This window comes from Neofelis nebulosa, chromosome 7, assembly GCF_028018385.1.
Source record: "Neofelis nebulosa isolate mNeoNeb1 chromosome 7, mNeoNeb1.pri, whole genome shotgun sequence".
Lineage (NCBI taxonomy): Eukaryota > Metazoa > Chordata > Mammalia > Carnivora > Felidae > Neofelis > Neofelis nebulosa.
The window spans coordinates 85,875,342-85,891,037 of NC_080788.1; the positions used below are offsets into that span (position 1 = coordinate 85,875,342).

A 15,696-nucleotide genomic window follows, 5' to 3' on the forward strand; every position below is an offset into this window, starting at 1 on the left:
TTGAAGAAGATATAAAGAAATGGAAAGACATTCCCTGCTCATGGATTGGAAGAATAAATATTGTCAAAATGTCAATACTACCCAAAGCTATCTACACATTCAATGCAATCCCAATCAAAATTGCACCAGCATTCTTCTCGAAACTAGAACAAGCAATCCTAAAATTCATATGGAACCACAAAAGGCCCCGAACAGCCAAAGTAATTTTGAAGAAGACCAAAGCAGGAGGCATCACAATCCCAGACTTTAGCCTCTACTACAAAGCTGTCATCATCAAGACAGCATGGTATTGGCATAAAAACAGACACACAGACCAATGGAATAGAATAGAAACCCCAGAACTAGACCCACAAACGTATGGCCAACTCATCTTTGACAAAGCAGGAAAGAACATCCAATGGAAAAAAGACAGTCTCTTTAACAAATGGTGCTGGGAGAACTGGACAGCAACATGCAGAAGGTTGAAACTAGACCACTTTCTCACACCATTCACAAAAATAAACTCAAAATGGATAAAGGACCTGAATGTGAGACAGGAAACCATCAAAACCTTAGAGGAGAAAGCAGGAAAAGACCTCTCTGACCTCAGCCGTAGCAATCTCTTACTCGGCACATCCCCAAAGGCAAGGGAATTAAAAGCAAAAGTGAATTACTGGGACCTTATGAAGATAAAAAGCTTCTGCACAGCAAAGGAAACAACCAACAAAACTAAAAGGCAACCAACGGAATGGGAAAAGATATTTGCAAATGACACATCGGACAAAGGGCTAGTATCCAAAATCTATAAAGAGCTCATCAAACTCCACACCCGAAAAACAAATAACCCAGTGAAGAAATGGGCAGAAACATGAATAGACACTTGTCTAAAGAAGAAATCCGGATGGCCAACAGGCACATGAAAAGATGTTCAACGTCGCTCCTTATCAGGGAAATACAAATCAAAACCACACTCAGATACCACCTTACGCCAGTCAGAGTGGCCAAAATGAAGAAATCAGGAGACTATAGATGTTGGAGAGGATGTGGAGAAACGGGAACCCTCTTGCACTGTTGGTGGGAATGCAAATTGGTGCAGCCGCTCTGGAAAGCAGTGTGGAGGTTCCTCAGAAAATTAAAAATAGACCTACCCTATGACCCAGCAATAGCACTGCTAGGAATTTATCCAAGGGATACAGGAGTACTGATGCATAGGGGCACTTGTACCCCAATGTTGATAGCAGCACTCTCAACAATAGCCAAATTATGGAAAGAGCCTAAATGTCCATCAACTGATGAATGGATAAAGAAATTGTGGTTTATATACACAATGGAATACTACGTGGCAATGAGAAAAAATGAAATATGGCCTTTTGTAGCAACGTGGATGGAACTGGAGAGTGTGATGCTAAGTGAAATAAGCCATACAGAGAAAGACAGATACCATATGGTTTCACTCTTATGTGGATCCTGAGAAACGTAACAGAAACCCATGGGGGAGGGGAAGGAAAAAAAAAAAAAAAAAAGAGGTTAGAGTGGGACGAGCCAAAGCATAAGAGACTGTTAAAAACTGAGAACAAACTGAGGGTTGATGGGGGGTGGGAGGGAGGGCAGGGTGGGTGATGGGTATTGAGGAGGGCACCTTTTGGGATGAGCACTGGGTGTTGTATGGAAACCAATTTGACAGTAAATTTCATATATTAAAAAAAAAAAAAAAAGAAAAGAAACTATCAGCAAATCCCAGCAAGCTTTTCCTCATTATCCCATTACAAACTTTCATGAAGAGCAAGGGCAGTTTAGGAAAAATTGTAAAAGAGAAGAACTAGGTATAAAGCTAAAAACCAAGCCAGAAAGAAAAAGTTACCCTAAGTATGAGAATATTGAAAAGTGTACTGGTAGATACGGAGTAGAAAAAAGGACTTAAAAGTACACACAGGAAAGGTAATGCTTTGGAGAAGAAGAATGTTAAGAAGGAATAGGGAGACATCCTGTGGCAAACATGTAGTAAAATGAAAAAGCAGAATTTAGGATCCTGCAAGACTTAAACAAATTTTAAAAACTGATGGGCTTATAATTTCTCTCCTCCTTAAAAAGCATCATCCAATAAACTGATGGATCTACAATTCCTCCCCTTAAAAAGACAATAAAGACACTAAACTTTGTTGAATCACCAGATGAGGGAGCTCTTGAAGTAGGAATCTTATAAACCACCCCAAGCCACCAGTCCTGTTCACAGAAATGCAGAAGCAGCCTTCATCTATATAAAACTATTATAAAAAGAAAACAAAAAATGAGAATCTAAACAGTTCACCTGATGAAACCCCTGCTCAAAAAACCCAATTATGAAGGAGAAGAAAACTATAACACAACATTCTAATCTAAATTACATATTATCAAACAGCATTTTTAAAAAAATATATATTTATTATCAAGTTAGCTAACATACAGTATATACAGTATGCTCTTGGCTTCGGGAATAGATTCTCATGATTCATTATTTACATACAACACCCATGTTCATTCCAACAAGTACAAGCATTTAGATATGGAGGACAAAGAAAACCCCATCTTAAATCAGAAATTACAAACTAAGAATAGAATTCTTAGAATTTAGAAATTAAAAACTAAGAACTAAGAAAGGAAGAATTGTTTCACGTCAAGAAAAGAAGTAAAATGACAAAATCATATTAGAAATGAAGCCTAGATTACAGGATGCCTAAAGAAGAATAAATTTGAAAAAAACAAAAACAAAATTTAATATGGGGCTTTGATGAATAGTGGGAAAACAATTAAAAGAATAAAAATGAGATTTAAAATAAGATAAAAAGTGTCAGAGAAAAAATGTTTGAGATAAAGAGAGAAAAAGAATATCGAATTTACATATTTGGAGTCTCTGTATATATACATATTAAAAAGGTTCACCAGAAGCCAGGACAAACTGACCTGCAATAATCAACTCTAACACATATCCTGGTAAAACTTTAAAAGTAAGACTTCAAACATAAAGAAAAAAGATATCCTTAGGGCCTCCTGGAAAAAAAGATGCAATAATTTAGAAGGGCAAGAGAATAAAACAGGCTTCAGACTTCTCAAAAACAATACACAAAGCAAGGCAACATTTAAAAAAAAAAACAAAAAACTTCAAGGAAAGTAAATGTGAACCTAAGGATTCTATATCTAGCAAAGATGTTTCTCAAGTATCAGGGTTACAAAAAAAGTTTTAAATATACCAGCCCTCAGGGAATGCTGTATTTATAGGCCTGTCCTGAAGAATAAAGATGAACTTCATCTAACCAAATAGTTGACTGAGGAACTTCAGCAAAAAGAATGGTATTTGATACACGTAGTTACAAAAGCTAAGACTAAAAAAATAAAGGTAGAGATGAGCGTGGATGAATCATTTATTATATGACTTATCCTATGTGTTATATGTAGAAATAAAGTAACTAAAAATGGAGGCAAAGAGAGAAGAAAAGTAAAATAAGCTCATTTATTAACGTATATGCGATGAGATAAAGGATACCATTAAATAATCACAAACCACACAAAACAAGTGTTTTAAAAAATAAGAGGTTAAGAAAGCAAGGAAAAAAAGTATTTTTAAAAGGCATACATAGAAATGTAACCACAAGAACAAAGTATAAAATTCCCTGAATACCAAAAGGAACTTTAAAAATAGAACAAAGGAAATATATCTTGTAGACAAAGAAACACAGACGCAAATTAGAATTCAAACCAAAAAGCATTCATGTTAAAAGCTACAATTCAAATGAAATGAAGACTTACGGGTATCTATGTATCAAATAACACAGTGACTATCTTTATAAAGCAAAAACTACAATAGATGCAAAGAAATATAAAAACATTTAGCAAACTTTAACACACCACTCAGTATAAGACAGATCAAGTGGACAAAATACAGGCATACTTATTTCATTGTGCCTCACTTTACTGCACTTCACAGGTACTGTGTACTTTACAAATTGAAGGTTTGTGGCAACCCTGTCTTAAGCAAGTGTTTGAGCACCATTTTCTGACAGCATTTGTTCACTTTGTGTCTCTGTGTCACATACTGGAAATTCTCGCAATATTTCTAACTTTTCCATTTTTATTGTTATTATATTTATTATGGTGATCTGTGACCTCTGATGTTATTACTGTAATTGTTTTGGGGTGCTACAAACTGTGTCCATGTAAGTTAGCAAGCTTAATCAGTAAACATTGTGTGTGTACTGACTGCTCCATTAATCAGCTATTCCCCATCCTTTCTCCTCAGGCCACCCTATTCCCTGAAACACAACAATACTCAAATTAGGCCAATTAATAATCTACAATGGCCTCTAGTGTTCAAGTGAAAGAGTCACGTGACTCTCACTTTAATCAAAAGCTAGAAATTAAATTTAGTGAGGAAGGCATGTCTAAAGTCAAGACAAGCTGAAAGCTAGGCTTCTTGTGCCAAACAGCCTAGATGTGAATAAAAAGGAAAAGTTTTTGAAGGAAATTAAAAGTGCTACTCTAGTGAACACATAAATGATAAGGAAGCAAAACAACTGTGTTTGCCAATACAGAGAAAGTTTTATGGTTTGGATGGAGGATCAAACCAGCTGCAAAATTCCTTACGTCAAAGCCTAACCCAGAGCAAGGCTCTAACTCTCTTAAATTCTATGAAAGCTGAAGGAGCTAAGGAAGCTACAGAAAAGAAGTCTAAAGCTAGCAGACACTGGTTCCTGAAGTTTAAGGAAAGAAATCATCTACATAACATAACAGTGCAAGATGAGGTAGGAAATGGTGATACAGAGGCTGCAGCAAGTTATCCAGAAGATGCAGCCAAGAAAACTAATGAAAGTAGCTACACTAAACAACAGATTTTCAATGTAGACAAAACAGCCTTCTATTTGAAGAAGATGTACCTAGGACTTTCATGGCTAGAGGGAAGTCAATGTCTGGCTTCAAAGCTTCAAAGGACAGGCTGCCTCTTTTGGTGGGGGCTAATGCAGCTAGCGCCTTTAAGTTGAAGCCAGTGTTCATTTACCATTCCAAAAATCCTTGGGCCCTTAAGAATTATGCTAACTCTATTCTGCCTGTACTCTATACATGGAACAGCAAAGCCCGGATAACATCACATCTGTTTACAACATGGTTTACTGAATATTTTAAGTCCAAGAGCTCTGATGGAGATGCACAATGAGGTTAATGTTGTTTTCATGCCTGCTAACACAACATCCATTCTGCAGCCCCTGGATCAAGGAGAAATTTTGACTTTCGGGTCTTATTATATAAGAAAGACATTTCATAAGGTTATAGCTGCCATGGATAGTGATTCATCTGAAGGATCTGGGTAAACCAAATTGAAAACCTTCTGGAAAGGATTCGCCATTCTGGATGCCATTAAGAACATTCATGATTAGGGATGCCTGGTGGCTCAGTCCATTAAGCATCTGACTTTGGCTCAGGTCATGATCTCACAGTTTGTGAATTCAGGTCCTGTGTCGGGCTCTGTGATGACAGCACAGAGCCTGGAGCCTGCTTCAGATTCTGTGTCTCCCTCTCTCTCTGCCCCTGCCCCACTTGCCCTCTGTCTCTCTCTTCTCTCTCAAAAATAAATGAACATTAAAAAAAATTAAAAAAAAAAAACATTCACGATTCATGGGAAGTGGTCAAAATGTCAACATTAACAGGAGTATGGAAGAAGTGACTTCAAATTTCATGGATGACTTTGAGAGGTTGAAGATTTCTGTGGAGGAGATAACTGCAGTATTGGTAGAAATAGCAAGAGAACTAGAATTAGAAGTGAGGTCTGTAGATGCTGACTGGACTACTACAATGTCATGATCATTATTTAATGAATAAGGAGTTGCTTCTCATGAATAAGGAAAGAAAGTGGTTTCTTGAGATGAAATCTCTTCCTGGTGAAGATGTTGTGAAGATGTGAAATTACAACAAAAGATTTAGAATATTACATAAACATACATAGTTGATAAAATGGCAACATCGTTTCAAAGGACTGATTACAATTTTGAAAGAAACTCTACTGTGGGTAAAGTGCTATCAAACAGGATCGTATGCTAGAGAAATTGTGGGGGAAAAAAGTCAATCAATGTGGCAAACTTCCTTACTGTTTTATGTTAAGAAATTGCCACAGCTGCCCCAACCTGGAGCAATCACCGTGATCAGCCACCAGTGCTAAGGCAAGACCCTCCACCAGTAAAAAAGATTACAATTTATTGAAAGCTCAGATGATGGTTAGCATTTTTTAGTAATAAAGTATTTTTAAAAATGTTAAAAAAATTTTTTTTTAATATTTATTTATTTTTGAGACAACGCAAGAGACAGAGCGCAAGCAGCAGAGGGACAGACAGAGGGACACACAGAATCTGAAGCGGGCTCCAGGCTCTGAGCTGTCAGCCCAGAGCCAGACACGGAGCTCGAACTCATGAATTGTAAGATCATGACCTGAGCCAAAGTCGGACGCTTAACCGACTGAGGCACTCAGGTGCCCCAGCAATAAAGTATTTTTAAATTAAGGTATATACATGGTGTTTTTGAACATATTGCTATTGCACACTTAATAGACTATAATGCAGGTTTTTTTTTTTTTTTTAAAGGTAGGGCTTTTTAATTTTTAAATAATTTGAGAGAGAGAAAGCACACAAGTCAGGGAGAGCGGCAGAGGGGGGAGAGAGAATCTTAAGCAGGTTCCATGCTCAGTGTGGAGCCCAACACAGGGCTCGATCCCATGACCCTGGCTGGGATCATGACCTGAGCCAAAATTCAGAGTCAGATGCTCAGTCAACTGAGCCACCCAGGAACCCCAGACTATAGTGTAGTTTAAGCATAACTTTTTTTTTTTTTTTAATTTTTTTTTTTTTTCAACATTTTTAATTTATTTTTGGGACAGAGAGAGACAGAGCATGAACGGGGGAGGGGCAGAGAGAGAGGGAGACACAGAATCGGAAACAGGCTCCAGGCTCCGAGCCATCAGCCCAGAGCCTGACGCGGGGCTCAAACTCACGGACCGCGAGATCGTGACCTGGCTGAAGTCGGACGCTTAACCGACTGCGCCACCCAGGCGCCCCTAAGCATAACTTTTATATGCATGGAGAAACCAAAAAATTCATTTTACTTGCTTTACTGAGATATTCACTTTATTGTGGTAGTTTGAAACCAAACCCAAATATTTCTAAGGTATGCCTGTATAATCCATTTGAATAAAAGTTATTTGCGATCCTTTTCTCTTTTGCATCGTTTGTGGGAATGCAAGCTGGTGCAGCCTCTCTGGAAAACAGTATGGAGGTTCCTCAAAAAATTAAAAATAGAACTACCCTATGAACCAGCAATTGCACTACTAGGTATTTATCCAAGGGATACAGGTATGCTATTTCGAAGGGACACATGCACCCCCATGTTTATAGCAGCACTATCAACAATAGCCAAAGTATGTAAAGAGCCCAAATGTCCAACGATGGATGAATGAAGAAGATGTGGTATATATATGTACAATGGGGTATTACTCGGCAATCAAGAAGAATGAAATCTTGCCATTTGCAACTACGTGGATGGAACTGGAGAGTATTATGCTAAGTGAAATTAGTCAGAGAAAGACAAATATATGACTTCACTCATATGAGGACTTTAAGACATAAAACAGATGAACATAAGGGAAGGGAAACAAAAATAACATAAAAACAGGGAGGGGACAAAACATAAGAGACTGTTAGAGAACAAACAGAGGGTTAGTGGAGGGGTTGTGGGAGGGGGGATAGGCTAAATGGGTAAGGGGCATTAAGGAATCTACTCCTGAAATCATTGTTGCACTATATGCTAACTAATTTGGATGTAAATTTTAAAAAAGTTTTTAAAAATGTGGGAATGGATCCTTCCACAATAAAAACATCTCAAGCGCACTGGATATGTCATATTTTTAAGCTCATATGGGCAGTAGTGTTTTCAAAGGGCAGTAGGAGCATCTGCCCAATGGGGAGGAATATTTTATCACTGTCATTGTTTATCTTGATGCTGACAATAAAAAGCAAGCTGACTTTAAAAAAAAAAAAAAGTTACTTGAGATCCTCAATACTACTTAATAGCATCAAAGAGAGCTTGTCACCAAGAGTCTAAAAACGGCTAGTACAGAATTTGAAGAAATAGATCCAAGTAATTTTAGACATTGATTATTCACTTTAAAAGGCAAAGCTGAACTTTTAAATCTGATTATCCATTTGGAAAAACAACAAAAATTAACTCCCTATCTCAAAACATACAGAATAAACTTCAAATGGATGAGGGATAAACATTGTAAGGAATGAAACCATACAAGTGCTAGAAGAAAACATGGGTGAATTCCTCTTTATCCAGGGTACAGTGAAAATTCAGACACAATAAAAGATAAATCGACCACATAAAAACCAATTTTTTCCGTGATCCCCCACACAAGAAACAATAACAAAAACCCACCATAAACAAAATCAAAAGGCAAATGAGGGGAAAAAAGAGAAAATATTTGTGACATATACCAGTTAAGAGCTAATATCCCTAGTACATAAAAATTTGAGTGGAAAACACCAAAACCTGACAGAAAATGTATGAAAATATGAATAAACAAGTCACAAAAATAAAAAATAAGGCCATTAGTAAATATGAGAGGATATTCAACTTCATTTTAAGTGGAAACTACACTGAGATGTCATTGCTCCCCCATCGAATTGGCAAAATGTTCAAAATAAGACACACTGTGTGGATGGGACTCTAGGCAAACAGACACTAACAGTTGGCTTGTGGGAATGCCAATATTTAACATAATTACCAATCTGTTTACCTTCTGACCCAGCAATTCCACTTCTAGGAATATACCCTGAAGACACATTCCAATAATGTAAAAATATACAGGCACAGGGTGAGTCACTGCAGCACTGTTTGCAATTGCAAAATTCTGAAAATAACCTATACATCCACGTATAGGAGACTGAGTTGAATAAACTATGGTACACTCACATAATGGAGCACAAACACTACATAGCTACAAAAAAGACCATGGAAGATATTCATGAATTGATGTATTGTGAATTTCCAGGATATCCTGCAAGTAAAAAATCTAAAGTACCAAGGAATATCTAGAATATGATATCTTTTAACAAACAAGGAGAAAACATAAATGTATCTGCTCATTTGTGTAAAAATAAACAAAGAATAGGCACACCATAAATAAAAAATAAATAAAAACAACAGGGATGGGGGAAAAAAAACACTAAAATGGAATAGAAACTGAAAAAATGACCCAAATTGTATTTCAAATGAATTATATAACCATACGGAGGTGAGGCTAAGAAGAGAATAAGGAATCGAAATAACTTTTAAACACAGCTTTTGAACTATATACTCTCTTGGTAACTACATACAGGCATAAATATATTCTGAAACTGTTTTTATTTTTCTATAACTGCACAAGAAGTACTTTGCTGCGGATAAATGTGGACAGTGGGAACTAGGTTCTCACTGTTGGGGCTGGAAGTTACAAACATGTAAAGGGGGAGGACAGATTGAACCTTGTGTTGGGTTAGAATCAGAGGTGTCAAGGTAAACTCATGGTGTTTTAATACACACAAAGAAACATATATATGCATTATATATGCATATATTACATTTTTACATAAAATACATATTATATATTTGTGTGTGTGTACATATCATCTATTTTCTAGCTCTATCTGGTCAGTGGGCCTAGGGAAAAAAAGACAACACAATGACAATGTAGACACCTAGCTCCTAAATCTATTTCAAAATACTATTTCTATTCAATGGAACCAGAGTTCCTTGGAGAAATGGCTAATACCAGTACTGGGGAGGGGAAATACAGGTGGGTCTAAAAAATTCTGTGGTGACAGAAATTAAGGATATACTGAAAGGATAATGAGGAGGGTATGTCAAAAGGACAAAGAAGCCACTGTGAAGGCCACTCCCACTGGTTAAGTCGGGGACCTTTTGAGCTTCAAAATAAAAAATGATAGTAAAAAAACTAAGGATTACAGTCCAATGCATAAAATAAGAACCATGATCCCACACTAGCAAGATGGATAGGGAATAAGAGAAATATCTTCCTTATCACAGAAAACTAATGAAGATAAAAGTAATTACATAATTAGGAAATCACCATTTGGAACTATCATAACATTTAATTCTGATAAGCGTTTCAATTGCTGGCAAAACTACTTAGTAATGTTTTAATGAGTGATAGGATATTTATACAGTCTCCAAGTGTCTTCCCACAAGATACTTTTTAATTGGGAAAGGTAAATAGTAAACTGGCTCAAGCTCTTAGCTGCCCCTCAAACCTTTGTGACTGTCCAAGCTGTGTCCCAAAAGGGTAGGAAATGCCAATATACCTATTCAGGATGCTGAAGGACTGCTAATTGCCTATCCCTTCAGCTCCCTGATGCAGGCTAACTGGGAGCCTGACTTTCAAGAAGCACCTGGGCAAGTTGGGACATTAGTTATACAGTCTAGCCTCTATGAGAGAAATTGAGAGCTGGGTAGTTTTGCTTACTCATTCTATGCTGAGCCAGAGGAAAGAGTCGCTGGGAATGCTGGTGCAAAGAGAACCACCTCTGTTTTGTATGTTTCTAGAGAATTCATGAGTGCCAAGTTCTGTCAGCTCCCAGAAATAGGTGATTCGGGAGCTTCTCACTTAGTGTTGACAAGCTACTTCCAGGGAGAAGCTGGAGACCTGGTTTTCTTGTTGAAGTCAGCCAGAGGGAGAGAATACAGGGGGAGTGCTCACTGGTTCTTAGGGGCTTCCAGAAGGACTGCAGTCAGCACCTAGATGAAGACTGGTTAGAAGCTGGACTCTCAGGCAGCAGCTGGGAAAGTATGTAGTCAAATCTTTTCTAGGGAAACAAAGGAGCACTTGTTAACAGGAGCATGAGCACCTGCTATGGCTATTCCCCTAGGGTTCAGCACAGAGGGAACAGGCAAAAAGGACCCTCCACTATTCTATCCCTAGAAAAGATCTGACTGCATTCTTTACCAGCTGCTGCCTGAGGGTCCAGACAGAAACTAGCTGAATGATCCTACACATCAGGCAGTGACAAGCCCTGTTGATTTTCAGAGGCAGGTGACCTGGGAGCCCATCTATGGGGAGGCAGACTTAAAAGCTGGCAGGCTAGATGCGTGTAGTCTAAACACTTCTCTCCTCAGAGAGAAGCTGGGAGTTGGGGGGTTCTCTTCTGATTATATGGAGCTATGCCAAGGGTGGAGTTTATTACAAGAGTACATTCTCAGCATCTGTTATGTATTTTGATGTGGGTATTTTTTCAGTTGCCTGATGTGCAGGATCATTCAACTAGTTTCTAGATTTCTCCAGAGAAATGCTCCATATGTAGCAGTATCTTTGGTGCATCCACAGGAGGAAGAAAATTCAGGAGCCTTCTGTGTCTCTATTTTGGTGACCCCCTCCCCTCTCTGTTTGCTCTTTGTTATTCTTCAAGGTGTTATACTTTGCTAACTTTTCTTACTCTGTAACTTCTCCTTAAGGGATCTCATACATTCCCATAGTTTAATACTACTCATGTGTTGATGATGCCAATAATTTTGTGTTGAGCTTCAAATTTACCACTTTAGGCAAACAGTTGCTTTGCTGCATTTTACTGGGCATTATTCCTTACACGCAATACAATAAAAACGGAAATTCATCTTCAAAAAATCTGTTCTTTTTTTCTTGATTACTGTGGACTTTGTAGATTCCACTCTGAGAATTTTTACTCTTTATTTTCTTAGCCTTATCAAGACATCAATTCTTACATTGATGATTATAATAATTACCATATTATTTTTTTTAAGTCAACATTCACACTTTTAAGTAATCTTTCACAAATCTAGTATTTCATAGTACATTAAAGAGCCTTCCAAAATGTCACTTAAAAAATTTTTTTTTCTGGGGGTGCCTGGGTGGCTCAGTCAGTTGGGTGTCTGACTATGGCTCAGGTCATGATCTTGTAGTCTGTGAATTCAAGCCCCCTGTTGGGCTCTGTGCTGATAACTCAAGAGCCTGGAACCTGTTTCGATTCTGTGTCTCTCTCTCTGCCCCTCCCATACTCAGGCTCTGTCCATCTCTCTCTCAGAAATAAACATTAAAAAAAATTAAAAAAATAAATAAAACAAGTTTTTGATGTTTATTTTTGAGAGAGAGAGAGAGAGAGAGAGAGAGAGAGAGAAAGAGAAAGGAGCACTCATGTGCACAGAGCACGAGCAGGGCAGAGAGGGAGACACAGAATCCAAAGCAGGGTCCAGGCTCCGAGCTGTTAGCACAGAGTCTGACATGGGGCTCGAATTCATGAACTGCAAGATCATGACCTGAGTTGAAGTCGGACATTTAACTGACCGAGCTACCCAGATGCCCCCAAAAAACTCACTTAAAAAAATTTATTTATTTATTTTGGGGGGGGGGGGGGAGTGTGAGGGAGGGAGGGGCAGAGAGCAAGGGAGAGAGAGAATCCCAAGCAGGCTCCATGCTCCTCATGAAGCCTGATGTGAGGGCTCAATCACAACTGTGAGATCATGACCTGAGCCAAAATCAAGAGTTGGACGCTTAACTGACTAAGCCACCCAGGCATCCCCAAAAGGTCATTTTCAAAAAAAGGACTTTCACAAAGGTCCAAAGTTCTTAGTGTGGCATCCAAGGCTCTCCATATCCTGACCCTTTTCTATCTCTGATGCCTAATTTCCCTTCTCTGAAGCATACACTTCACATCCTATAATATCTAATTGCCTATTGTTCTCCCATAACATACCATACATTTTATACCTACATGATTTTATACATGCTATTCCCTACAACTAGAATAACACTTTGACTCCAATTCTTGTCTCCATTTATGTAGAAAACCCTATCATTTTTTAGAAGTTTTCCCCTGGGGTGCCTGGGTGGCTCAGTCAGTTAAGCAATTGACTTCGGCTCAGGTCATGATCTCATGGTTCATGGGTTTGAGCCCTGCATCGGGCTTTGTGATGACAGCTCAGAACCTGGAGCCTGCTTCAGATTCAGTGTCTCCTTCTCTCTCTGCCCCTCCCCTGCTCATGCTCTGTCTCTCTCAGTCTCTCAAAACAAAGTAAATGTTAGAAAAATTTTCTTAAAAATTAAAAAAAGAAGTTTTCCCTTAACAAGCCCTCTGCTTGGATAGGTAATCACTTCCTCCTCTATCCTACCCTGTGTCATACACATTTTTCTGCTTTTTATAGTAAGCATTTCTTATATTGGATTGCCGCTCTAATTGGATTGCCGCTCACTTGCTGCTCTAATCTTTAAAATCCATGAGAGCAGAGGCTACCTTATTTATATCTACTTAATTAGTTCCAAGCAGAATATCATACACATACTTTGTGATCAATAAATATTTAATGAATTAAGTGAGCAAGAAACAAAAACTGAATAGTGGAGATTTTTCATATTAATAGCTAGGCTTTGGAAGACAAAGATGATCTAGAAGGAAATGGCTAATTAGTTATCCAGATACTTTTCACAAATTAGATTTGAAATTCTAAACCACAGTCCAAGATACTAAAATGAAGAACTCCTGGCTAAAATGGAGAATATGTATCTTTTAAAGATGAGGAAAAATGTATTTATCAAGGTCTAGATAATCTGATCAAATGGATTTTAAACTGAATACGAAGAGGAAGAATAAAAATTTCTGAGGTAACCTCATACAATTAGAGATATAGAAGACAAGAGGAATAACATGAAGAGGCCAAAAGTTAAAAAGTTATGCAAGGCACACAAGAAAATAACTGAGAATAGGTCTGAAACATAATCATACCTTCAGATTTCCGTAAATTAATGGGCAGAGCCCAAGAAATAAAACATACTTGAAATTTCAATACCATATGATTAAAGGATGATGACACTGAGATCTGGAGAATAGAATTGCAAGATTGGGATGTGAAAATGGAAAAGAATAATTTTCAGAGGAAGTAAGTAGAATCTAGAGTAGCCTTGATTAATAGAACTTTGTGCAATGATGGAAATGGTGTGTATTTGGCTACGTGGCTATTGAGCACCTGAAATGTGGCTAGGACAAATAAGGAACAAATTTTTAACATAAATGTTTTAAATTTTATTATTTAATTTTATTTTTTGAGAGAGAGTGTTCGCATGCATGCGTGCAAGTGTGAAAGGGTCAGAAGGAGAAGGAGAGAATCTCAAACAGGCTCCATGCCCAGCAAAGAACCCTCTGAGGAGTTCAATGTCACAACTGTGAGATCGTGACCTGAGCTGAAATCAAGAGTCAGATGCTTAACCAACTGAGCCACCCAGCTACCCCGTTAACATAAACTCTTAATTTTATTTAAATTTACAGTCACATGTGGTTAGTAGCTACTATACTGGGCAGCACAGATCTAAAGTCTCTATGATATATTATGTACTATGCCTAATATATAATAAAAAACTAACAGACATATGAACAAACAGGAAAATGGAATCCATAGTCAAGAGGAAAATATTTCAATAGACAGACTCAGCAATAACCCAGATAATGAATTTAGCAGATAAGGACTTTAAAATAATTATGATAAACATGATCCCAGGGTCATGGAATTGAGCCCCAGGCCAGGCTCCACAGTGAGTTGTGGAGCCTGCTTAAGATTCTCTCTCCTTCTCCCTCTTCACATTACCTCTAAAATAAAAAATATATATAAAACGGTTAAAAAAAAAATGTTAAAAATCTAGAAGACAAGATAAATATAATTGATGAAGAAATGCAGATTTCAGGAAAGATATAGAAACTATGAAAAGAAACCAAACAAAACCTTTAGCTTGATAAATACAATACCTGAAATAATTATAATAGTCTCACAATGAATTTACTGAGTAAATTCAATCTTGTAGAACTTTCTGTGGCCAGAGGGTATGCCTTTTTCTGTGTGTCATATCTCTATTATACGTATTCTCCTTAATGGAAATTTTGTTATTTTCTACCAATAACAGCTATATAAAGATACATGGCTGCCTTCAGATTTGAAGAATTCCTCGGAATTACTAATTTTCAGGCATAAAAAAGGCCGTAACTTGGCAGAATAAAATGAAATAGTTATAAATGAACAGAATGTTCTCCAACATTCCTCAAAACCCTGATATTCGAAGACTTTATCAAATAATCATGATTAACTCGAAATCTGAACTAAAATATAATTTACACTTAAATAATGTAAAGATATATTTCACATTATAGTGATTTTTAAACACAAAATGAATTAATGTTTACCATGTAAATATATGTATCTTTGCAATTTTAAAATATAAAGACTTTACTAGATAAATACATATTAAGTATCAAACAAAACTTAAATTACCCTCTTATCCATTTCATAAGATGAAGCTTCTGTACTTGGCAAAAGATGGGTAATAGTGGCTATTAGGATCTGTCAGCAAAGAAAAAAAGAGTTCAAAAGTATGTTAAATGATGCATCTTAAGACTTAAATGTTAATGCTAACAAAGCGCTACAAAATCTGTTGATAAAAGTTTACCTTAAATACATTTTTAAATCCTAAATACATTAACAATGTTATTTCAAAGTAATTTTTAAATAGGTAAGCTTTTCAAGTATACTTAACTATCAATCATTTAAAATCCCCATGTATATAGAACCAAAATTATATAAACTGTCAACTATAAACGGATTTCTTACAAATTCAATTCATGAATCAATATAAACACACATATGTTAACA

The 15,696-nt window shown here is 37.0% G+C and overlaps 1 protein-coding gene across 7 annotated transcripts in view; it reads right to left on the bottom strand.

Annotated features, from left to right (window-relative positions):
• The window catches only part of RALGAPA1 (Ral GTPase activating protein catalytic subunit alpha 1), a 280,983-nt gene that overhangs the window by 107,783 nt on the left and 157,504 nt on the right, over positions 1–15,696 (bottom strand). For all 7 annotated transcript variants that reach the window (XR_009264389.1, XM_058738826.1, XM_058738825.1 and 4 more), the window contains one exon: positions 15,319–15,387. Coding sequence is in view for 6 of the 7 variants with exons in the window: in XM_058738826.1 (XP_058594809.1) it covers positions 15,319–15,387 (69 nt within the window). In the remaining variant the exon portion in view is untranslated. The remainder of the gene's footprint in view (positions 1–15,318; positions 15,388–15,696) is intronic.